Below are 27,010 nucleotides of genomic sequence, written 5' to 3'. Positions count from 1 at the left end.
CTGTCTGCCTGCAGCATTTTTAAACCAGTTTTATAACGATTAACAGAATGTGAAAATGCACATGCCAGAAGCTCTAAAACAACTTCTACACATTCTTAAGCACGTGTGAACTTTCTCACATCCAAATCTTGCTCCTACCCACATCAGTGGCAAAACCTTAAGTAAATTCCTCTGGAGAAGGACTACACTACCTGCAGCTCTACTTTACTGAGTTCAGTTGTTTTATTTCCTGCCCCCTACTACCCAGCCAAGACACCACAACTGCCTGTGAGAGGGCCGTCACTTAATTTCCTCGCCAGGTCAGCAAGCGCAAGCTTAAATCAGCCCAAGCTGATAGGGCTGACTGTGCTTGGCCAGAGAAGCTACCCACAGACAGTCCTGCGTGGCAGAAGCGACTGACACTTTTGGCTGGGTCATTTTCCTTTCTTCTGGCTTGGAGGGCTACATTAACCACCGACTGCATGTGCACAGCTGATTTAGTTGGTCCTCCAACTGCCCCTTGGATGGGAGATGGTGGCTGCAGGACTCTTACAGCTCTTGGCTTACTGCTTCAAAGTTGCCCAATGAGCACTGGATACAGCCTCTGCTGATCCGTTACTCTGAACACAATCAAGTGACCTGCTGCATCCAGTGTGGTGTACTGCAATATTAAATGATTCTCAGTCACTTTTCCACGTGTCTCATGCATAAAGTCAACCACCCTTCCCACCCCAAAACAACTGACCTTGTTCCTAAACCCACAGCAAAAGCATAAAAACGCACTGATGCAAACAAGGTCACCAGCAGAACATTTTCTTATTCATTAAATACTTCAAAAACACAAGCAAAAATAATCTGTAGTTAATTTGATAAACACTCATAGCTCAAAAGCATTGTGCCTGTTCACACTAAACAACAGAAAACTTGAAAAAAAAAAGCATTCCCATAACAGGCTTTTATTTGCAATTCACCTTCATTAGGACAGGGATCTCTCATCTTTATGTGGGTGGCTTTCCTTCACTGAAGTTGCAAGCCATGCTAAACCAGGGCAGATTTATATGTAGTCTTTGCTCTAATTTTCTGCAGATTTCTGCAGAGTCATGTTATTGTATGACAGGACAGTAATGGATTAGCTGAGGAGCTCTAACAGGCAGCATAATGTTTGGAAAATGAGTACATTTCAATCAACTTTCATGGCAGATGCTGTTGACATGGATGGTGTATTACACACTAACCTAATTATTACACATTCTTGGTGTAGTTCTCTTTAATTAGAGCAGAATGGTTGTGGTTTCTGCCATGTGTGTGACTCACAAGCATTGTGCCCATCTAAAGAAAAGCTCTGTCACTCATGTCTGAAACACACCTCTTGCTGTCCCAGAAAGAGGGGCACTTTCTCCTCTGGACAAAAAGTAAACTGCAACAGGCTTGCATTGAACATGTCTCTAACTTTAAGCCCCAAACCTGCACCCGCGACAAGGCACAGGGACACAGGCGGAATCAGGGCATCTGACTGTGGCCCCATGCAAACAGCACTGAATCAAATTTTACTACCCAGGTGTAGTTACACGAGGGAACTGTTTTGAAGAAAATATGCTGCTAGGAAGAAATTATTTTGTAAAATAGTTTTTAATGAAGCAATTTATTTTTATACATTTCAAGGATCATTAGCCTTTAAAACCCTTTCAGGAAATCTCATTGGTTGGTATCTGTCATTTATCCTGTAAGTTTTGTCTTTAGCTTTATTGGTATTAATCACTAATGTGTGGTAGGAAATATTTCCACAGTGTATGAAGTTACCTTCTCTTGAACTAAACAATATGGAAATTAAAGGGGGGGGAATCTTTCTCTTGAGATAGAGAATATGATGGAATGAAAATAAAACAGAAAAATGCATTTTACCACCCAGAGGGGAGGTCGTTTGGGGAAATGATTTGGCATCACTGCTTTCACAGTATGGACATTTCCTCTATGGCAAGGCATGCTTCCAAGTCTTAAAGAGGCTGATAAAGTTAAAAGGCAAATCAGCACTCCCAGTACAATATAGGTGTCTAGAGGCACTAGGGCAGTGTTCCACTGGCAGTTATTTATTTGCATTACTGTAGCATCTAGAAGCACTAGTCCCCAGACTTGAACCCCACTGTGCTAGAGAGGTTGTACCCACACAGAGGAAAGACACAGTTGCTACAGCTTCCAATTCAAGTATGAATAAACAGGAAAATCACACTGACAGGAAAGCACGAAATTATATATCAATCAATGTGTTGCCCAAATTCTCTGTAGAGTGTGTAAATAATCTGAAAGAGAATTATTAAATTTATCTGAAGATGGTGATGGAGAGCTCTTCCTAGACACTGAAATCCTGTTCCACTAAAGGATCTCTCTGAGCTGCAGGGGATGCCCTGATGGGCTGCTAATGCCTACGTTAGTGTGAGTTTAGCAGAGTGACATAAAGTTGCCACATTCATACCGATGATCCCTGATGACCTGTCCTTCCATGGGAGAAGTGCATCCTGGAGCCCTGGGAACAAGCTTTCTGGGTAACAGATCTAGCCAGTGTTTTCTGATGCATATGAAGCCCAAGGAAGAACACACCACAGACAGCTTGAAATCAAATCTGCTCCAGGAACCATTTTTTACAGCGAAAACAGATTAATCTAAAAACTCAATCCTGAGTGTTTGCTTAGTAACTTTAGAAGAGCGAGGTCCTACCCCACTGCTAATCTATGAGTCATGCTTTCACAAACAAGGACAATGAGAGGCAGGGACAGAAAACAGGCAATAAACTCCTTTTGCAAATAAAACCTCCAGCACCACAGTGTATCCCTATATGCCTCACCTCTGCCATGCACCGTTGCTGGAGCTTCCTTCAGGGTTGGAATTAAACAGCCCCACAAATTACTTTTAGTGCTAACCTCTGGTGCTCAGACATGACAGACCAGGCACTCCTGACCCTCCAACAAACAGCTTTAACAGGCTTCTTCCCTAAAATTATTTTCTGTTTCTGTTTTCATTTTGTCCCCTCATTTTGAGTAACAGGATGACAGAAGATGGCTAAAAGGAGCTTGTTGAACAGCCTTCAGTCTGTCTTTGCTTCATGATGATTTCCACAAAAACTGGAGGTGAGCAAAGAACAAGTATTTCCCTATTACAGCAGTGGGAAATTAGGTCTGCTCACTCCACGTGAAACTCTGAACAGTCTGTATTTTAGCAAAGCAAAGGGAATGCAGAATGTGTAGGCATACCCAAATTAGCTTTAAGCTACTGAATATGGGTACAAACAGCTGCAAGTATGTTGCAGCATGCACTATGTAGGTCGCTAGACCCTTTTTCAGAAGATAACCTACGCAGATGCCTGCATTGCCGTATCTTCACTACTAAAGGTACTACTGACTGGCATTACCTATATGAAAGCCCATATGCATTGCAGCCCCACTTCAAACTGCACCATCAACGTCCTCCCAAATGGCTCTATTAAAACCTTCTTACCACTGCTCTCCTGAAACACTGAAATCGATTTTTCATAAACTGCTTATGCTTGTCCTAGAGTACGCATTAAAAAGACATGTAATTGTTAACACCTGCAGCTACCACTAATCCAGTTGGCTGGATGTCCACAGCCAGCTCTCCCCTCCTGTACACTGTAATTTTGAAAGGAAGAGAGAAGCAGACTTATCTCTGGCAATCTCTCAAGTGCAAGTCACTCTCGCCTCCGATCCTGGCTCCAAAGCCCGTTCCAAGCCTCTGCCTTACAGGTACCCTGTTCAGACTTGCAGGCCATTAGCAAAGGGGTGAAGCTGGCTCCTTTGAGATGGATAACAAATCAGCTTGTTGTCTGACTCTGCTTCTATTTAGCAATGTGCCAATTAACCCGACATTCAAAATGTTAGGCCAAAGTTAGTCTGAGCATGGATCTTGGATTCAGACCTCCCTCCCACCTCAACTTCAAAAAAAACAAAATAAAGCCCTAGTATTTAAAAATAATCAGTCTCTTTATAACCCTGCCAAATACCTGTTTATGCCATGAGCAAATAATTACTTTTCTACAAGGAAGAAAGTATTAATTAAGAGTATTCATCAGACTTCTATTCTTTAGGGTTTATCTGCCACAGGTGTCAGCCAGAGGTGAGAGACGGATTAGTATACAATCAAGGGCTTTCTGAGTTAAATCTCCTCCTTGTGGTTAGCTGTTAATAATAAAGATGTCACCAAAAGAAAGAATTTAATAGTTTTAATTGGGTTTAATTACTTGGAAACTCCTGGAAAACGGACCAGCTCAGTTGTAGTATTAAAAAAAAAGGCAAAGATACAAATGCCTGGGCCACATGTTTGAACAGAAAGAGTCTGTGAGAAAAATCATTCTTTGGCTGTAACATTTTATACCTTGATCAGAATTTGAGACATGAACAAGGCTTTCCCATAATAATGGGAAATTAACCATGTGTATCACTTCAAGTAAGTCCATGTCTTTTTGAAGAAGAGAACACATTTAGCTCTTTTACTACACTTAAGTAGCTAGGCTTACAATTTTATCTTTTTAATAGACATAGGCTACAGCTAGACCTAGCTCCTCAGAGCTTTTCAAGTAAGAGAGTGGATATTTGCGAGAAAAACTGTTTTAAATAACTAATGTAGCTCAAGGAGCTGAAACCTATTTTCAGAAGAGACTTAAATGACTACACTTCAGACTTTTTAAAAAAGGATTGTCCTTTTTCAAATAGAATCACTCAGCTTTTCAGGCTCTAAACTTTTTTCCTGAAGATGCATTGACATAAGACAATATGAAGACACATTGTTTTACCTAAACGTTGATATATCCAGGTTTATTAGACAATCTACCAAATTTAAATGAATAGTGTCTATGCAGTCATCACAGTGTGACCTTGTGAAAAGTCCATGCTAGATGGAGAAAAATGTAATTTAATCCCTTTCATTCAGACACCTTTTCATATTCACCCTCACTATGACTTGAGTGGTATTTCCGAAGTATTGCTTATTATTTACTGAAGGACTCTCTTCTACTGGCATGTATCTGTTCAGAAATGTTTGGGGACTACACCTTGGAAATTATTCCAATAAGCAAATGGACATGTCAGTCACTAAATCCTCACATTCAAGAGCACACAGGTTGAAAGGGTTCTCCTCCCTCTCTAAATGAACTATACTTAGGGACAAGCAGAAATGACTACACTAATTTATCCAGTGTCTGAATCCAGGAGTTCTGGAATGGATTCCAGTCCTGTGGGAATACTGTACTTAAATACAGGGTAAAAGCTGCACTGTGATGCTTGAGAACAAATGGAAATTATTTTGATTTAGTAATACAAAAGGTTCATGACCAAAAATCTACAAATAACTTCTTTTTACTCTACAGGGCATAAATGTCAAAAGAGGGAGTGAAATTTAAACCAAATACGTCTTCATTCCCTTCCCCTCAACACAGGAAAATCACTGTATTTCTATATGTAAGCCCTTGATAGCTCTGTGAAAAATACAAAACTCCTGGAAAGCTTGGTGGAAACACATCACGGTGTGTAATCCTCAGCACAACTGCATATTTTGCACAGGCTACTTCCCAACACAAGTTATATCCCTTTGGGTTTTTTTTTTGTGTGTGTTTTTTTTGTTGTTGTTGGTTTTGGGTTTTTTTTGTGTGTTTTGTTTGTTCCGTTGGTGGTTGTCGCTTTTTAACCTATTTTTCCCTTAAAATCAAGTCACCACTCAGTGATACGGGAAAGCAGGGTCCCTTTACTCATGCTTGTTTGACAATCCAGCATTGTTTCCGAATAATATATTTTATGTAAAAAATAATCCTTTAATACTTCCACTCGCCACATGTGCACTTTGCTTAGAAAACCCACTGCTCACCTAAGCTCTAGTACAAGAGGTTATATCTACACGAGCTCAGAGCAGCTCCCATGCCCACCGTCTAAGCTGTTGTGGATCTGGTTTTGCTGTTTCTGCTGCTGCTTCTCATCAACCAGTACAGATGATAAACACAGATGTTTGCTCCCGAAATACACATTTGAAATAATCAAATGGCTGCAATTATTTACTCCCTTCTCTCCAATAATGAACTAATAATTGATATAGCAGCATGTCTAAAGTAACAGACTTTTTTATTACCTGCAGTGATTGAATGCTTTTTTAATTTAACTTAAAAAGGCATTAAATACAAGGTTTAGCCTCCAGTGGGTAAAAAAATCTCCAACTTCCTCAGAAAATCCTTTCCAAATTGTATTCATCTTGACTTAATCCATGATCTACTGAGTGAATTAGGGTCTATTTGTTTTGAAAATCTATTTTATGGAGTTCCAAGGACTGTGTTTTCCTTAGGAAGGGCTTATTCTGCCTTTCGGACCAGGATGCCTGCTAGCAGCCCTCAGCATAGGCCTCTGCAGGTTTTTAACGTCCCAAGGTGCCCCACACATATGACTAACAAAATGTAAATAAACACAGCTGAGCCAGTAAGAAATTGGAAGGTTTTCTCATTAAAGAAATAAAATAAACAGATGTCCTTAAGCACTTTGGCTCATGTTTGTCAAAGGAATGGAAAACTCTCAGATGTTTGAACAGCAGTAGTGATATAAGGCCACATCTCAAGCGAGAGAAGAAAAAAAGCCACGCTATGGCACTTAGAATTAACTAATAGTTCTCAAGGGAGGGCGCTTTTGATTTGAACCTTAGCAACTTCTACAAATAGTTTTTAACAGCCGAGCAATAAAATGGGGTTTTATTCCTTCTCAGTTTGTAAAGTGGTAAAGGACAGATTCGGCCATTAGAAGCATGAATCACCATCAGATTTGATTAAATCCCTATGGCGTTTCAGTCAGGTCCTGACTTAGGGTCCTGCGACAGCACAAAGCAGGGAAAAGCACAAGCTACTTGAAGCATTCAATGAAAATGGGGGGGGGGGGGGGAATAAACCCATGGGTTTTACAACGATCGAGTCGAGTCAAACAGGAACTTTTCAATGACTTTTTTTTAAATTGTAAATTATAATTCACTTAAAGGAAAACTTTTTGTAAGAACATGTAACTGCCAGTGAAATTTTTTAGCAATAAGGTTTCTTAGATCCACAACATCATTTAGAGTGAGAACAAAACAGTCCAGTTCACGGACAGCCACAACATATAGCAGCGATGACATTTGCTTGAAGAGCTAGAAAATCATGTTTATGTCCTGTCCTCAGCTGGGCCAAACAGCAACTTTAACTGCTCTGTCTAAAATGTCTCGAGGCCCCACTATTGTTGGAGGACCCTCTCCTAGTCCTTCTCATACCTGTGCCTCTGCAAGTCCCTCATAAGAGAGGCAGAGCCCATGTTTGCACAGGCTGGAAACTTGAGTGAGTGCATGCCCTGTCTCTATCTCACTGACACCTGTCTGCTTACAACTTGGATAAATCTCATGTTGCCACTCCTGGAATGCAAAATAAGAAAATACGGCTATCATAGAAAAACAGCCCCTACATCAGTCAAGCCTCTAACCAAGCAAGCAACTATGCGGCAAACTGCAAATCCCCACTGAAAGCAGCCAGAGCGGCCATTCCAGGCAAAGTGACCACATAGTCCAGGCTCACAGGGACACCGTGTAATACAGGCAATCTAAACACCTTTCAGTTAAGGTTAACTAAAATCTAGAACACAACTTTACATGACTTTGATTTAAAACTGGGACATAATGTGCTTTATTATTTTTTGCAGTAGGTTTTTCTTAATTCAAGACAATTCAAGATGCAGAACAATCCCAGAAATTGCTATGCATTTTACAGGGAATTTCATAGGTTGTAACTCCCAGGTATGAGCAGACATTGTCAAAGCACTGATAAAGATCCAACACTATTCAAGAATTTAAGACTGTCCTATGTATTCAGTTCTTTAAGTCAGTGCTAAAATAAAATCCTTTCCATTTGCTTGCAGGATCTCAGAGTAACTTGCACATAACGATGATTTTTAACTCCAGGTTTTACTTTACTCACAATTCATTTTGGCACTAAAATCCCAAGGAACGTACCAACACAGAACAAGAATACACATTCTAGGAGCAATACAAAATACTGAGAAGAGCTATTAGCTTCACACACATTCCTCAGCTAGGGAAAACGCTTGGTAGTGGTCCCTTTTTTCTTGATACTAGTCCTTCGAAAAGCATGAGAATGAATCTGCAATATAATACTTAAAATTTCTCAGACTGAAAGAGATGCAGAAATTCTTTTTTAATGCTTTAACAACACAGGTTACGGAACAAGCTTGCAAATATCTCAGGGAAAGGGGAATAGACTTATGATTTTTCTTGGCACATGAGTGCATGCAATCTCTTTTTATTGTGTCTGAATTAATAGCACCGAAAGAGTCTTTCTGTATTGCGCCTAGCTGCTTCAAATGGCTAAAGACTTCTACCCAACTCATGTGAAACCCCAGCAGCACTGTTACGGATTCTGTCCCATTTTTCCCATTATGTTTAGTCAGTGATTTGGTGGGCAGATCTTTGTGGACATAGTAAAGACTGCAGTCATCTTCCTGTTGAATGGGAGCTCTATTATACATGCCTAAAGGGATTAAAAGGGCTGGGTGGACAGTACATTAAGCTATAATGATGGTCTACATCTGTTGTGGTCTCTAGGCACACAACAAATATTCGGCACTCATACAGTGATCAGAAGCCTGCAGAACAGGTTCCTAAACCCTCCTGAACATAATATCCAGGGTTAACTGCCTATGGAACTTCTTTTTTTCCCTTTTCTTGTCAGAGGGCCTCCTGCTGAGAAACCAAAGGATACAGAGGTTTCCTTGGGTTTGACAGCTTTGCTGCCCTGATCACTTAGACCGTGACTCCCTATGTTTGTGCAGGTATGCATCCATTCAACCATGGGCAAAAAAGCAAAGGAGACGTGAATTTGCAGGCCACTCTGACTGCCACTATAAAGGTTATACTGCAGCGACCGTATGGGAAAGACATTAAGACCAAATGTTTGACGACTCTAATCTATGGGATAGACCAAAGAGTTTGGGCAGAGGGGACAAAAAAAGGAGCAACTGAGCCTGAGCTATTCATTCATGCTTCAACTGTAAATTTTTTGTTTTAATGTCTATTAATGCTGTGAGCAAATTATTTTCTGAACACCTGAGATGAACTGTCCATGCTCTGAGGAGCCGATATGTATGGCAAGGACCATAGAGGTTTCCCTCAGAAACCAAAGAAAGAGAATTTTCACATAAAATCAGGTCAGAAAACATACATTGAAGCATTAATGATTAATAATATGACTACAACTTATAATCCTTTTTGTGAATTCTTCCCTCTTTTTTTCCCTTTTTTTTTTCTTTTTTCAAAATCAGATTTTTTGGACAGCTCCCTATTGCTGCCATTATCAAGGAAGTGGCGACACACAGAACCATTTGAGATTTTGTAGCTAAACAACAACAGGCATTTAGACCGAAATTTCTGAAGCTATGGTTGATGTTCCTCCCTCGCTCTTCCCAGAAAACATCATCCCAGAAAGAGGTGTTATTCTTCAAACTGACCAACTTTATAGACTAATACTTGGAGTGGCTGCACAGCAGCTGTATCAGTGCAACAGACAGGATTATGCTGGGACATTAATATTGGTCAGGGGAATGATGACGATCCTACAAACCGGCACTTTTTCTGGAGGAAGACACACAGAACTAGCACCTCCTTGTGTGAGATTTAATTCAATGCATGTGCATGTCTAATTACAGGCACAAGAAACTTTTATCATCAATTATGGTAAAATATAAGAATTTTAGGCCTTGATACTTAATTTATGTTGAGATTAACACTTCCTACGTTATTCAAGTAAGAGATTCTAAAAGTCTATTAACCTCTGGCTCACTGCTTCACTTGTACTTGATAGTTCAGCTCACTTAAACATTTTTGAATTGTGTTACTATTTAGCGGTTCCCAGGACAGCCTGTCTGAGCATGTTCCCTCTTGGTTTAAGGTCTGTTCCAAAGCCCACCAAAGCCTCTGGCTGTCTTTGGATCAAGCCGTTAGCCTGTAATACTTTTATAACACAACCATTTCCCATATAGGAAAGCCCTGAGGAATTTAATACTGATGAAACAAATGAAGAATCAAAAAAAAAAAATCCTAGAGAAGTTTCGCGAAGAGGCTGTGGTAACTTAATAGAAAAGGTGATTCATTCATTAAAAAAAAAAAAAGAGATTCATGTTTCTATCATTCTTTACATTCGTATAAAGGAAACAGCCAACTGAAGTTTGTCCTTTTGTACCTTCAAAGGCCTTCCAAAGCAGACAATCCCCCAGGTTTCCATTTTCATGTTTCCCCCTCTCCCTAGTCCCTTTTCCAGGCTGCTGCTCACAAGTGCCCTGTCTTGCCCTAACTCTACTCCCACGGCCAACAGGACACTCGGCCACTGGTGAGTGCTTTTGAAAAACCCTTTTCGGCTCCACTCCCTGACCCCAGTTCATCCCCACACCAGCTGCTCTAGAGATGGCAGCGTCTGCCTTTGTGGCAGCCCATCAGCAAGAGCTCACAGGCACTGCAGTGGCAGGGCTTCTTATCTCCACGGGTCCATCTCACCCCCTCAGTCCAACACCATCTGCCCCCATGCAGCAGATCCCAACCCCACACCCTCTAAACTTGTGCAGGAGGCAGCAAACGAAGGCATCTGCTTCAGAGGTTTTATGCAGGGACAAAGTCAGCCCATTAAAGGAATTCTCCGTATGCATACTGTAGCTCCTACCCAATGCTAGGCATGACCACATAGCAGATCTACACCACGTAAGTTTATGTTTCCTGATCCTGCCTAATTCTTTCTACTTTTTGCAGGCAGTAGGTTTGAGCTTACACATGTATACCTCAGACTGCCTCATTCATTATGTTCCCTGGGAAAAGTAACTGCTTCAATTACCTTGTACAACATGGGTCTGAATAAATCCCTGCTTGGAAACACGTGCTTCGTTTTCAGAGGGTGCTGTTAGAAGTGCTAGCAGCATTCCAAATGCTGCAGTAGACTTCCACACCACAAACACCATTTTATATCCTTCACAACTGTGCACATCTAACAGCAAACAATAAATCTATCTTACTAATTGCACATTCAGCTTGTTATAACCATCATAAAACAAGTACAGCTGGTAAAGCCATGAAATGATGTCAAATCATATTTTTGCTTTCTAGAGAGAAGCAGGGTTATTTTCCAGTCTCCTGATGAAGCTGACTGTTCAAAGCCATGTGTGGAAACAGCTGCCAACTAGGTCATCCACCTTTAATTAGGTAATGATATTGTCTTTCTCCTACCCATTTAAGAGTGTTTGACATTCTGTAATTCAAAGTGACTTAACTGTTTATCATAAAAAGCTGCCTTAGGAAGAACTTGAAGCACATGGTACTAAATACAAAAGCCAGCGTTTTCCCCTTAGCAGCCAAGTTCAGTCAGTTCAGCCACAGAGAGAGTTACCTAAAAAGATGGAATTGCCTGCATTTCCCATACCTAAACTACCCATATACCCGTACCTGAAGTAGGGATAGCTAAAGATATGGCTCCTAAAACCCCTTAAAAATGTAAGCTTCAGCAGCCATGTGGGAAGCAGAGCCAGTATTCTTCATGGCCAGTACTCTTCTCTTAAAAAGTTGTCTGAGATTTGTAAGAAAACACTGGTCTAAAAAAACGTGTAACCTCATTCAGGCTGGAGTTAATGTTGTCTGGCTGCTTGGAAGGCTCTTTCTCGCAGAAGACAGACATTGAAAGAACATCCCGATGTCCCATCTAGCAGCAGCTGAACAATACAAGCTTTTGAAAAACACGGTGCTGCTTGCAACATGAAAGGCAGGTAATCAAATTTTCACATGTTAGAAGGAAATACCACAGGACATATTTATACAAATGTGTCTGAATAAAATTGGCAGCATCTGTTTGAAAAGCCATCTCATTAACTGCCCCCACAGTTCCTGATGCAACTTGGCTGGACAAGCAGTAATGCTAAAAAAATTAAATTTTACCTTCCCATATCTGGATGCAAAGGTTCCCGTGAGTAAGGAGTGAAAAATAATTATCGTCTCATCCAAATCCCACACAAACACACGCTGTGATGACAGACAGGGTGGAAAAAAGAAATATAGTTACATATTAAGCAACTACAAGAATTTGTTCAGTCAGGATATATGTCCTGTTGGACTAGAGCTTTTTAAGATCTGAAACCCATTTGGAGCACTGACTGGAGATGCTTTGTGAAAGCAGGCAAAATGAAACAGGGATTTTTGCACTATGTGTGTGCTCATCATCCTGAGAGTCTGCTCTCATACCAACCACAGAAATCCCCTGCTGCATGTCAAGTCAGAGGAACAAAACAGCAGACTTAGAAAAAGCTCAAAGGAAAAAAAAAGTACATATGAGGAATATTTTGAGATGCTGGTAATACAGAAATGGAGCAATTATTTTCACTACCCATGCCTGTAGGCTCCAGAGATAATACTGATTTTATTCTGGTTCTTACAACTCACCAGTCTGATGGTGGGATTTGCTAACAGATGCAACAGTTTATCTTTGCTGGATTTACTAAGGGATTAGAAATTAAAGTTATTACCTCAATCTCACTGTCAGCAGCAGGGGAAGGATCGTTGCTTCTTTTTGACCGAGCTCGTACCTTGCCATCTGACCCTCTGTGATGCCTATCTGTTTCTATATCTTTTGCTGATGTTGTTGAATATTCCCCTATTATGAAACAAGAAATTCCATTGTAAACTTAAATTTTGCCCTGTGTCATTATAATTAAGGCATGAAACCTTTTAATGGAGAGCACCAGAAACATTGAGAAAACACCATCAGAAAATCTTACTCTTCTCATGTCAATAGCTGACATTATTAGAGAAATAACTTTCAGCTCCCAAGATTTGTTAAGAAAATTTCAAAAAACACCAAGTTTGTATATATATAACATTTTAAAATGGACATGGCACTTCAAAACCTTATCACATTTTTCACTGGAAAAAGAAAAAAAAGCTTTTTGATTTATATACCCCTCCTCCTTTTTGAGAGAAATTAGAAAGTTAATGGAAAAGGAAACCAAGACCAATTCAACCTCTGATTTTTTTTTAAATTTGATGAATGCTTATGATTAAAAATATACTTTCAACATCAACTTTTATTTAAAAATATTGAACTTGCCTGTTCAGCCATATTCCATTTCACAGAGGATAGTATTTTAGAAATAACTGAGAAGAGACAGACAAAGGTAAACTTCCCTTGTATAAAGTATCTGTTTTAATTGGCTTGAGTTTCATAAACCTGCCTGTATTTCACTTACGTTACATTACAAATCCTTTTAAAACATATTTTTCTTTTCACCTTGCTAAGTTGTGGCCTCTCCAGCTTCCTAGAATAACCATATTCTCTTCAGAGAAGCTTGGATTGTGCCTAACAAGCCTTTTTGAAATCACCCTTTCTCAAAAAGGCTGAGATAAGATCTAAGGAACAGAAAATCCTCCAACTGCTTTTAGAGCAATCTGTGATCACTTCTTTTTAAAACCCAATAATAGTTTATTTTTCTTATAGAGCAACCACAGATGTTCAGATTTGTTTCCTAAGTCAGCAGACCTACACTGGGCGTATACTGTGATCATCCAGAAATTATGTGGCGTTATATATAAATGTTACTGCATGCCAATGAAAACTTTAGTAGGGGTGTGATATCTGAAGATTGTCCTTGAACAGTACATTGGAGAATCATAATCCATCAGTAATTCCATAAGCCATTTAAGCTTTGAGACTTTAAAAATTTAGCACTCAAAGAAAGGCCACAAATTTTGAAGCATTTTCACATGGAACTAATCTTGAACTTTCAACTTAGACAAAGAGTGTGTGCTGATTTTTTAAAAAAGAACTTTCTCTTGATGTACTTATTTATGAATACATGTATTAAATGTTGTTCATGATGTTGTAAGAGGTGAATATAAACCATGACAGAGACATGGGCTAAAAGTCATCAGAAAATCAGGAAACTCTGGGGCTTTTTTGGAGCATGGCTGTTTTGAACTCACTGCTACCCATGTTAGTCCTCAGTACTGATCTGGGTTTTGTATGTAATTATTTTCTTTCTGTACTACCTTTAGAGGAGATCAAAGCTCACATACTCATGAAAATGACACAGAATGGTTTTAGAGAGCTTGGATGTTCTAATCTCTCCCCAAAACCCTGTGTTGCACCACGTAAGCAGAACTGTTAAGTGATAGGGAGCCTGATTTATCCATGTAAATATATGTATTTCAAATACTCCAGCATTTTTTAGTGTTTATGTCTAAAGGTGACCAAGACTGCCAAAGAGAAAACAGAAGAAATGCACCTACCAGACAGCGATTCTGTGCTCTGAGTGGTGATATTGTGAGAAGACTCCTGCAGAGAGTAAGTGGAGGCTGGGATGGCTGAGGGGCTGATGCTGTTTGCAGACACATATGGAGAGTTGTAGGAGGAGCTGTAATACTGTGAGTACTGGCTTTGAGGAAAGCTTGGATATGATGAATAATCCTTTGAGGAAAAAAGAAACATCTAACTTCTATGTGTCTGGTTTTATCTTATAAATTAGTAAGGCACAAAGGCAGTGTTATCTACATACGCAGTAAGTCACGGCTCAGGAATATTTCGCTAAAGAACCATGTTTTGTTCACTTACGAAATTACATTTCTGCTTCCCCCAGATATGCTCCTATTTTATTAGGATTAACTAATCAACAAGAGGTCAGAAATCAGGCGAATTCTGCATTTTTCTATAGGACTTTAGTTATCAGTGCCAACACATTTTGTATTACAGGGTTCAACAATTTCATACAGGAGTGAATGAGGGCGGCTTTTTGAAAAGGGTTGTGATGGAACACATAGTCCCTGTAAACAATGAAATACCTGAGAAATTTGAAGAACAGAATGAATAATTGGGTGAGGGAAGGAACAAAACAGGCTGCATTTTCCCATGAACAGTAACATTTTCCGATCAGCTGCTAGAATAGGTTACAAAAATGAAGAAAAAGTAACTTGTTTTGCTGAAATGTTCATAGCTGAGATTGTCCAACTATTTCAGTAACAATTAAACGCCTCAGTGTTCTTCCCTACCTACAGAAAAATGAACTAAAAATATGAGGTGCAAGTGACATTGGGGAGCTGAGGTATCATGAAACCCCTTGTCTTAAAGCTCCTAAACAAACTTCAAGTCATTATGACCATATGTTCTTTCTTTGTGAGAAGCAGGACACTGGAATGGATTAGAAAACTTTTCTCTGGACAATTAAAACATGAAAGGTTTAATTTGCTTCTATTAATTTTAATTGCAACTCCTGGTTTTGTCCACCTATTTGCTTTTTCAGATAGAGAACTGTATTCACGCTCTGGGGAATGTCTTTCAGCAAAAGGTTTTTACATCCTCAGAAATGCTAATTAGGTCTCTGGTATTAAATAAAATTAAATAATAAATAGTCTTTAGAAAGACTAAAAGCACTTTCCTCCTGAACTGCTTACTGCAACACAGCTATTTCATTAACTTTCAGTCACCAGGGAGCTCTCAAGAACAAAGACTCAAGCTGTCATAATAAGAATTAAACTGAAAAAGAAATGAGAGAATTTCATTGTTTTCTCTTGAAGAATATCACAAAGTAATGAAAACAGCCCAATTATTCTTCCCCTTTTTAGGTAACCTCTGTATTTCAATCAAATGAACTTCTGTCAGCACTTACAGGCCAAGATTTTAGCCAAAACTGAAGTAATAAATTGTCTACTGTTGTCATTAAAAAATACAAGTCAACAATCACCTTACAAACATGGAATTGAAATTTCTGGCCAACCAAAACACATTTTCTGGGACAGTGTACTCATTTGTTTGGGCCAATCAAGAAGAGCCATTTACTACTGAAAAACATCTGCCTTGTGTACATATGCATGCTGTTTATTTATACACACACATTTATCAAGGTATCTGAAGCATGAAGCCCACAGACAGGTGTATTCTCAAAGAAGGAAGCGCACAGACAGCTCAGACGGCTCAATATTCATCAGGGCCTGCCAATGCCTCTTTCAAATGGTTCATATTTATTATACAGTGCCAAGACAGCAGACGACAGTATCCTAGAAGCAGAGGTCTCTGTAGAGGATGGAAAACATATCTGAAAGTTGTAAGATGGCAGAGGAATGATGAAACTTCTGGCATTTGCTACAGCAGCATGGCAGACTGCCAGGGTATCCTCCTCCTGCACGGACTGCACTCTGTGCAAGCCTGTGTATCGACACACACATCTTAAAATTAATCTAGAAGTCCAGCAAATGGGCAGGCTGTAGGAGTAGAACAAAATGGTGTTCAGCAAAACTCATGGCAGTACCTTCCTCAAATATATGTAAACACCATTATAATCTCTCTGATCTACCAATCTTCTAAGCATTTAAAGGAAGTGACAAGGTCGTCAGTAATAAATGCTGCACCATACCTGATGCACAGCACCGAATCCTGCAGAATTTGTCAGTCCATTGGCTCCCTGGTAAATCCCTGTTGTGCCTAAGGGAGAGAATATCACAGTCATAAAACACACCAGCAAAGTAACAGGACATATTAATATAAATAATTTCCAACAGGAAGTAAAGGACCTGCTCACTAGAAAAAAGTATATCACAAATCTTGAGAAACATAGGCTGTAAAGATTTAGAACTATTACTAAGGCCTGCTTACTGAAAGGCATTCAAAGACAACCACTACATACACTAAAACATACACTAATGGAGCTGGGAAACAAAGCTGGAAAACAAAGATTCAACCCAAATTTAAAATTAAGTTACTTTTTTCCCCCCAATAAATAACAGAAAAATATTTTTTATCATTTTCTCTTGCAGGAAAACTCCTCATATTACATATACAACCATACACACACTCTTTCATGCATAGGTATGTCCTGGACTCTGTCCCTATGGACCAGGTACCTGGAAATTTTTAGAAGACACTGAAATTTTGTTCCCTGGTGTTTATATCCTAAACATAAGAACATTATTGCTGAGATTTCTGGAAACAGCAGGGAGCAAAAACATTGCTTCATCCTGGGATATTAGGAAGATAAAGGATAGACAAGTGAGTTTACATGGTTCTGTCCCAAATGAAGCAACTGATGTCCAGCCAGGTCTCCTTAGCTGGAGGAAGCAATACTGCAGAAGTTTTCTAGGTGGTGAAGTAGAGGTTCAGAAAAGGTCTACAGGGACAGTCCTCCTTTGCCTCCCAACAGGGAAGCGGTAGGACAGCCACAAGCTTCCCATCCCCTGGATCCTGCACCCTTGGCAGGTTCTAGCCTTGACTTAACTCCAGACTATGTTGTTTTCTGTTTCAAAATTTTCCATTTCACATGAGTGGAGAACTTAGTCTTGAGTTTGCATGGTTTGATGAGAACCTATACAAAAAGTGTTCTTCCAGAGTTTTGCAACAGTGCTTGCTCCAAGAGCTGGCTGTTAATGTGCAAGAGGCAAAAGCTGGACTATACCATATTCTATCCTAATGAAAGGCGACGGGCTCCAAAAAGCACTCAGACTCACTACTTCCTCAGTGAAAGAGGCAGGATTTTGGTGCTGCGCGGCCACAGTGGGCTCTTGTCTGGGCTTCATTTTGTCACTTCGATGTACCATTGGACCGAGCCCTAATCAGGCACTCACCTTTTTTTTTCTTGTCTAGTTTCTTACCATGTGAATTACTTTGAGCAGTGCTGTTTTAACCATATGAGACTCTGCACGTCTTCATGTGGCAACCTTTCTCCAAAGATCCACTTGCTTGTTTTTATTTTAAGACGCCAGATTAGCTAGGGAATGGACAGCTGAACAAACTCCACTCTGCCAAGTGCAGCTACAGAGCACATGCACCGAGAAAGAAATCTCAAACCAAAAAGAAACAAGAGGGAGGACTCTGCCCTCCACAAGTAATTTGCTGCCAAATGTAGTCTATAAAAAGAAAAGGGCAGAGGGGGAAAGGTGGTGCAGGTGACTGTCAGGTACCTGAAGGCCCAGGTCTCCCCAAGTCCCCTGCATATGCTGGCTGTGGAGCTGAGACAGCACAGGTGGGTTCAGGTGATGCCTCCTCCTGGCATTCACCCCTTGGGGGCAACTCTGGGTGGACCAGTATCCAATCCCCCCTCCTCCCCACAGTCTATATGAGGTGACTGCCCAGAGCAGCATCCCAAAGATGGCAATGCATTCAGCTATTGGCATTTCCCCACCTCCTGCCCACGCTAGGCTTTGCTTTTCTGCAGTTTTTCAAAAAGTCACGCGTATGCAGCAGGATGAATATATAATCCTGTGGTAACTAAGCATTTCTCACCACTGTGAAGGGGAGTAATAGAGCCCCGGCGCTTACAGGCAAAAACAACTTTCACAGAACACAAAACAGCTCTTGTACACCAGAGCTCAAAACAATACAGGGGGGAATTTTTGATCTTCCTAAACTGTCATTTAGAAACAATCCATCATCCTTTATTAAAGCTGTCAAGAGGGGGATGAGTTACCTCGAGGGACTCACGCTTTATGTGTAAATTGTGATGAGAACATGTTTATTGCTGTGCTACCTGCACATGACACCATAGCTTCCTGGTTTCCAAACAATCAGAGAGAATTATAAAAAGGAGAGATCTGCACAATTTGAATGAACTTACTCTGAACTTCGCACCAGCTGTGCAAAGCAAGTATGTCCATGCAAACACAGGGTGGGTACGTGAGCAGGGAGGAGAGGGTAGAAATGTAGAGGTGAGAAGATGGGGAATGACTTGTGCTCCATAGCTTCCCACAGTACATTGTGACTAAATCCTACGTGGCAGATTTTACACTGTGGTTTTGTAGAATATATTTTTGCCATTTTAGCTGAGCTACCCCAGGTCCAAGTTCAGGTGTCCCTACAGGCTGCTGCAGTCTTGCTCCCTCTGCCCAGGGGATTTTTCAAAAGGAAGGTCTCTGGTGCAGAGACAGAAACTAAACTTCCTGATTTTTTTACCTACACATTTAAATACTTGTGAAAGTACTTAAGACTGGTATTTCCTATAATCTGAAGTTCAACAGGCCTGGGAACAGGTTGTGGCAGCTCAGGTTTTTCACTTATTCAGGCCCCTGTCATGTATCCTGACCAAGCAGGAGTATTATTTGAGCATAGTTTGTCTAAATTGAGATCAAACAACTCTTTCTGCCCCTATAGAACCGCATTTGGAGAATGCATCTGCCACCTCCCACCCGTGCTATACCTTGAGATCTGCTAAGCTCAGTATCTCCTGGCAGCTCAGTATTGTTATAGCAGAATAGTTACAGGACACTTGAAACAACCAAACAAAGGTTGTAAAAGCTTGGCCTTTCTTCTCAGCAGAACTAGGATGAAAAAGTGTGAGGGGGGAAAAAAAAAACCTATTATCAAGAAAGTTCTTGAAGATTCAGGTTCAGAAATATTTCACTTCAACATCAGCCTTTGTCTTAGGGACTACAGCTGTTTCATGGGGACTAGTATAGCTCAGTCCCTGTTCCACTTTACAGGCTAGACTGGAGAGACGACGTTTTCAATGATGCACAATCAGTTCCAATGGAAGGAACACAAACAAGCACCACAGGCACTGAAGGCAAGGAAAAACCCTCTCCATGAGCAGAGAATAAGGCCTACTAAGTTAGAGTTTCTGTGAGCAGCCTTGTAGAATTTAGCAGTTCAGAACACACATCAGAACTGGCCCCAAATGTTTGCGTTCCCTCCGTAAATTGTTGGTAAGAAATAAACATTTCCGTGATAAAATGAATTATGCCGCATGCAATTTCAATTTTGCATCAGTAGATTTTACCCTCAAGAAACACTGGAAATTATCAACAGACCTTGCATACTGGCATTATCAATTTAGCCCTATTCCCCATGTAAACATTTCTTTCAAATGTTTTCTCAGGTAATAGCACTTCTTGTAATATTCAGAGATAAAATGGAATGACATTAGAAAGTGGTGCTTATGTGGAATGGGGCATGCCTAGGAAACCTCTTGGTAAGCAATGTACACAAATGCCTGTCCCCCTCCCATTTCTCAGTGGATACTGCCCATTTTCACAGGACTTTTGCTTTCACATATATTGGCTTTTTTTCCTGACCTCTGAAGACAGTGCACTATCTCAAACTGCAGCTGATTTTACATTTGCAATACTGTATATGTGCAAGCGATTTCTTTCCATCAATCTTAGCAACTCAGTGTAATTGCATTCAAACTCCTACTTGCAAATCAGAAACAAGCCTAGGATCTCTCCCTTTGGATCTTCTCCATATGGAATAGGGTTCACATCTGTGTTCAATCAAACCAGTTGCTAAATGTCACAATGCCCTCATTCACAGGTAGCTTAAAGAACATTTAGCTGGTAATAAAACAATCTGGACTCTAGAGAAGGGTAGCTCTTCAGATGTATGGTACTGTAAATGTTCGTGTAAAGTATGTATATCACAAACACACTTGCATGAAAAGACACCACATAAGAGGCGTGCATATACCATACCTATTCAGTGCCACGACTTTTCCTTGATAAGTAGATATGGTCATTCTCTATATGAGTGTCCAAGGGCAACATGTAAAGAGAAACTCTTTGTGAGTTGATTAATGGTATATTCCTGTTCTCATACAGATGGATTTCATTTGCTATTTTCCCCTCATTCCCTTTTAAATTCAAGTATTTTAAAATCTATGCCATGGTCAATGACAACTTCAATGGTGTGTGATCTGGACTATGCTTCTGCAAAAACTCTCATGCCAGCTTCTCCTTCCTCTCAGTTTCTCCCTTTCCGTCTTTCAGTCACTACAATAACAGGCTGCATTTCGTCCCCTCCTTTCCACGTAAAAGCAAGGAAAGAAAATCAGGGAATATTCATGGCTATTTTCAGTACCTTCAGAACCAAGCTCTGGCATTGCTAAAAAAAGTTTTCAGCTTATGAATACACAGTACAACATTGGTGTCTTAGGGAGTTGTGATTACAGACAGGATGGGCCTGTGGTATAGCTCAGATCAGTACCATAGCAAGCTTTGAAAATCAAGTTTGTGTCCTTGCATTTGAGAGGTCAGACGGGCCCTCACATCAGGGAGGTGTTCTCCAAGTCTCCTCTGCCGCTCAGAAGAGAATAAGCTGCTATATTTAGAACAGATGGTTTGCACTTCCAGTATTCAATAATACTCAACAGAGGACGAGATAGCCAGGTTCAATACAGGTGGACAGCAGGGCACTTACCACAGCTCTCTGGGTAGCCAGCAGCAATTTTGAGTCCATTAACACTCAAGAGATGGAACACTGGACTGAGATGAGGGTGTTCATAGGGCAGCTACCATGGGCACTTCTGAATATGCTTGAAATAGTACAACAAAGCTTAGATGCAAGCTTTTCCTCTAACTTGTAGATGAATCGCAGAGCAGTTCCAGGGAGAGTTCTCTCAAAGGATTATTTGATCACTTAGCACTAATAAAATAAATGCCTATGGGGTTTAGCTGAATTGCACAGCATTTTACAAGCTTGCATATAATGCCTTGTGTATTCTTGCATCAGCAAGCTGTTTTCCTACAGGAAACTATGTTGACTGAGTGATGCAAGGAAAGGCCTTAGCCTAACTCCCAGTAGAGTGTGCATTACTCTATGCTACAAAGAACATCTGGCTGAAGACTTGCATGGTCATTGAGAAAGGTTCTTTGCAGTGCTTTAGCTCTCTGACAAGCTAATGTTTCCTGCAGTAAATATTGCCTTCTTCAAGCTGCTACTTTTTTAGTGAGAGGTTAAGCACTCATCAAAATTACCTCCCACCAGCTATACTCCAGTGCCTTGTAAGGTTCCAAATCCTACAACATCTGCCTGCATTTATTGGGCAAGAAAACTCATAAAATGTTGCACGGCTGTCAGCTGTGGAGGTATTTCAAGACTATCTGACCTGTTAAAGGAGAAGAAAAATTCAACCCATATGTACTTTGCAGCATATTGCTCAACTGTTTGCCATTAGGCATAATGAACCCTTCCCCAAATAGAGTCTTGTATTTCTGTCTGGAAGGGCTCAGATAGTAGAGGGAAGAGCACGCTATAAACTAGATGAAAAGCACAATTCTACAATGTTAAAGCACTTGACATCAGCAGTGTCTATTAAAGGACATTGCTCCCAGAAGCATATGAACGCCTCCTGCAGATAATACTCACCAATATGCAAGCCATTTAAAATATGTCCATTTGTCTCCCACTACAATCCCATTCAGTCCTGCTAGCCCAACCAGGTGTTTGAGGGCACTCTTGAATGGTGATTTAAAACACATTTTACAGTACAGTTTTTCTAAGTCAAAGCTCTTCCCCTGCTGCCTGCTTCTGGGAGTACTCAACCCACAGAGCCTCAAAGAGCTTTAACAAAGTGATGACCAGAACAGTTTTAAGGGCCTGGCTTTTACCATCCTTTTGAGCCTGGTCACCTGTATAGCTCAATCCAGCTCAACAATGGTGTTGAAAGTGCTGAGATGGTTTGTATTTACTCTCAGGATTTGAACCATGGGAAAGCAATTAAATTTTATTATATTTTGAGAAAGTGTTCCTTTTAACCACTCCTATCAAATGATTCTGCAGCTATGGAAGGAAATCACACTGGATCGTCTTCAAAAACAAATCACAAAGACATGTTTTGGGCCAAAAAATTAACATCCTTACAATCACCATGCAGAATGTTTCTGTGCAATCCCTTGTTGAAGAAAGCACAAGCAAAACTGACTTTATTTGGGTGCCTCCATGGACACTGAAGATTAAAGATTCTTCCAGCTGCAGTTTCATCGTGGACACAATCCTCCACTGACAGATAACAAGGCATCATAAAGGGAAGCTGGATTTGCCGCCTCCTGTGCTGTTTAGTGGCTCTGAGATTCCAGTTCCCAGGTCAGCATCAAAATTTAACTAGCCCTATAACATCTGCTGTCACGCAACTGGGGATAAAAATGTGGCCTGAGGGCACCGCCACGTACTTAGCAATTCCCTTCCCCTTGAGCAAGGTGAATCTCTAAATACCAGTGGAAAAGAGCGACCCGGGTAGCATGTGTCCACTCTTTGACCCATCACATAGGATGATGGTAACTCTCTACTGAACACTGTAGAGCCAGGCATTTGCCCCAAGGCTTTTCCAGCTCCTCTGTGCACTGCTTCAGTACTGCAGCGCCTCCAGGAAAAAATCCACAACAGTAGCCAACAGTGGATGCTCAGAGAAAAGTGTACAGGACAAAAGCAGTGTCATCTTTGCCCTGGTATTGCCTTGTCAGCTTCAATTAATCTGCCAGTTTCAGACTTTCTAAGCCAAGCTTATATCCTCCTCTTTATGTCTTTAATAACTGACAACCGACTCTTCTTCTGACAGTGCAGGTATTCTTGTAGTTCTAGAGGTCACAGTATTGTAGTGCAGAAGTTTCAGTGTTTAAACCCTGCCAGTATAAATAGAAAGTGCATCCAAATTACATATAAAAAAGCCCATGCAAGAATGTTATCCAATGCCAGCACAGCAGTTAAACTCTTGCATTGTACTGCCTGTGCTAACTAAAGCAGGGTCATACCTTATTTGTCCACAAACATCATCACAGTCCTTGACTGCATGACTGTGTTCTATTTTTTGCACTACAGCACTACCTCACACAGTGCCTGGAAATGAGATACAACAGAAAGCAGTACCAACACTGCACCAGCATCATGAATCTGATGCTTCCTAACTTTCATGTGCTTGACTATGCAGGTATGATATTTCTTGATGTAGATTTTTATATGTAATTTTACACCAGCTCTTCTATTGCCTTCTAGATGTTTTCAAGAAAACATTATTAGGTATACCGAATCAATTATTCAGTGAAGCTTCTGTAACATTTTAGCATATTCTATGCCAACTGCACTCTAAGCTGAATAATCAAGGCCAAGTTCATTTCCCAAGCTGTTACCACCCTGTGCTTTTTTTTTTTTTTTTACATCCTACAAAAGTGGTGAAAATAAAATCCACAAACAGAAGTCTCTGTGACATGCCAACATCTCTGTGACTGTCTTCTATGCTGATTTTGCTCATTAACCCATGTTTGAGTATTCTATCTGACCTCCACAAATGTTCCCAACATAGTCAAGCAGCAGATTAGGGAAACATCACTCCTTTCTTTTCTGTAGGCTCCCACTTCCTCATCATACCACACACAAACTGTATTTGCTTTATCCAGTCCCTTCACTATTGCCTCTCTCTCATTCATAGCTGTCATGCCTGCTTCCATCTCTCTGATGCCATCTTCTACCAGCCTGATAACGGACTGCCAAACAAAACTCTCAAGCTTCCTCCCACACTGCTCTTCACACTGATGGAGTGCTTCCTAATATTTGCAAAACTAATGTTTCAAAATACTCATTTTCTGCAATTCCTCCAAAACTTCTGACACTGGGTAGGAGGCCAAGATGCTCAAGTTATTGCTTCTAATGCAGATTAGTATTATTACTCTTCCTTTAGACTCTTCCTAACTCTTTATCTATCCTAATCCATGAGCAAGGCTCATAGTTGCAGTGATGATTACAAACAGCAACACCCCATCACTCATACATTTTGTTTCAGTGTGAACACCCAGACAGCCAGCTAGACTTTACAGATATCAAGTCTGATCTTTTGTACAGGACAATCACTGAATTTTATCCAACACTTCCTGCAATGAACCAATGACTTGTCTTATATTCTAAAACTACCTGTAGCTCTTAGAGCACAGAGGTTTGGACAGACACTCTGAAATGTAGGAAACAAGCCAGAAGAAAAAAGCCTCATGAAATGCAAGCCAGCTTTTCACAGCTGGCAGCTGGGTGTGGGCAGAGCCCTCCTCCACATATCCCTCTGGTGAAACCTCCTCCTGAGCACCTCAGCTGAAGCAGGTGCGAGATACCTTCAGAGTAAATGCTCTGTCTCAGAGAAGATTCCTGGTCTTGCTGTACCACCATCATCTCCACAGTTAATATAATTTTGCCATTACTTCTGAGTTTCCATGGGTGCTATTCAGCCATGAGAACCTGTGTCCTCACACAAGCTTTAAGCCTCACCACAAACCTTGGTGTTCCTCAGGGGTTGACAAAGACATTAAGTGCTTGATGAGCCTGGACAGAGCAGAAGTTACAGGTGATTTGTCAGCCCATTTCTCTCTTGCAAACACACATATGGTCCCCTAGCTTCAAGACCATCCACCCTGGTGTCTACTCCTTCAAATAGCATATCCTCTTCCCAAGTCCATATTTTTAATAATGACCAAGGAATGAGTTTTGAATGGAACCTCAAAAAAGCAGTAGGTGGGAAAAGTTAGAGCAGGGCTTTCTCCTTGGGTAGCAGTAGCACAGATCCTTGTAGCTTACAGTGCGTCACTGTCAACACCTTTGCCTCTCCCCTTGACTTCCCTCTCCTGTAAGATAGCTAGTTTTAAAACAAAGTAAATGTAGCATGGTCAGCCCCTGGTGTTTGAAAATCTTTGAAAGGGAGACTGTGCTGTTATTCTGAGGAACCTTGTATTTACACTGTAAAAAGTGAGGTCTGACCCCTCCTGAAGAGAGGCCTCTCCCTGCTGAACTCACCATGGAGTGGAGCACAGCTTTACTGCCACAGTTTTAGACTACAACTAATGCAAACCAGCTGTGAAGCAGAAGCTTTTCAAAGAGACTACTCGTTTTCTACTGAGGTTTTAATTTTATGAATCTAAGGCATTTGAGTGACAGTTTGCTGAGAACATGCTCTCACTCTCCTTTATTTTCTGGGACTTCAGATGGATTCACTACCTGTACACCGAAGTGTGATCCACGTTTCTCAAATGTAGATTGAAATTTCCCCTTCTTACATATTTCATCACTAAGTACTTAAAGAATCAAGCCACTTCCTTTGAAAAATTCATGCATGTGGAGCTAACTGTTCATGCCAAATAGATATTTATGGGCTCATATTAAATATGTAACACAAACTGGCACGCAAGTGCAAGAAATTCAGGCACCTCTTGGAAAAAAATTCTATGGATTATCCAGATATTAACAAGAACCAAAATGTTTCCAGCATAAGAAAACATTGCAATTGATTAAGTATTCAGACTTCACTTCGGTCTCAGGGCAGGAGAACAATTCATAAGCAATTCATTCCACAAATATAAGCAAAATGTATAATTAGTCCATTTCAAATCAGCATTGCACAAAAGAAATGCTGCTTTCTAATCATTCATTATTTGACAGCTGATCAGAATGGACTCTTCAAAGAAAACAAATGCTCAGCAGTAGCAAAGAATTTCACTGCGTAGGTCTTTGGCCCCAAATTTATGTCTGTACTGAACTCAATACTGCTTTGCAACTCCTTGGCAAAGGAAAGTTATCCCAGTTACATAACTGAATTTTCCTTTGTAATGTAAAAAGTATTTTGTGGGTAGATGGATTTGGATATTAAAAACAAACAAAGCAAAAAAAAGTGGTCAAATCTTTCCCTGCCCAACGACAGTATTCGCACTGGTCTTTGGCCACAGTTTTAAATGTTGTGCAACTTCATAGTTTCATATCAGCTGTCATTTTAGCAATCATAACTGAAGAGCAAGGCATTGTCTAGGAATTAACAACAAGCTGAGAAGAGATGGCCTGATGTGCAATAAAGGGGTAACACATGCTCATGTGACCGCAGGAAATGCTCTGTAAGCTGGCTGGTATTGCCCTCTCTGCATAGCTGATGGTTTCCTATGGTAGCTAATGTGCTAGCAGTTTTCTCTTTGTATTTCACATCACTCATTAAATGACAAGTTTCTTGTATTCCAGAGATCTCTCCCACACACTCAGCAACAAGCAGTTTCCTCAATTGCCAGTTAAGACAGTAAGCTCTTTGGGGCCCAAGTTGAATATAATCTTTGTGTCTTGTGTTCAATTTCTACCACCTAATAATAATTTTACCAAAAGTCTGAGCAAATCACTGAACTGTTAAATTGTCAGCAAATGTAAACTTAGAAAAACGTGTGCTAAAAAGCACAATATACTTCTAATATCTAGCCTAGGATGTTGTTTGGGGATTTTGCACTG

The 27,010-nt window shown here is 40.4% G+C and overlaps 1 protein-coding gene across 4 annotated transcripts in view; it reads right to left on the bottom strand.

Annotated features, from left to right (window-relative positions):
* EYA2 (EYA transcriptional coactivator and phosphatase 2) overlaps nt 1–27,010 on the bottom strand; it is a 104,049-nt gene that overhangs the window by 18,177 nt on the left and 58,862 nt on the right. For all 4 annotated transcript variants that reach the window (XM_075108773.1, XM_075108774.1, XM_075108771.1 and 1 more), the window contains exons 6-9: nt 16,428–16,495; nt 14,311–14,488; nt 12,552–12,679; nt 11,968–12,051 (exon numbers count right to left, since the gene is read on the bottom strand). In XM_075108773.1, the coding sequence (XP_074964874.1) occupies nt 11,968–12,051; nt 12,552–12,679; nt 14,311–14,488; nt 16,428–16,495 (458 nt within the window). The remainder of the gene's footprint in view (nt 1–11,967; nt 12,052–12,551; nt 12,680–14,310; nt 14,489–16,427; nt 16,496–27,010) is intronic.

The sequence above is a fragment of the Phalacrocorax aristotelis genome, chromosome 13 (genome assembly GCF_949628215.1).
Source record: "Phalacrocorax aristotelis chromosome 13, bGulAri2.1, whole genome shotgun sequence".
Lineage (NCBI taxonomy): Eukaryota > Metazoa > Chordata > Aves > Suliformes > Phalacrocoracidae > Phalacrocorax > Phalacrocorax aristotelis.
Note: the sequence above shows the minus strand (reverse complement) of the source record. Positions and strands in the feature narration are given on the sequence as shown.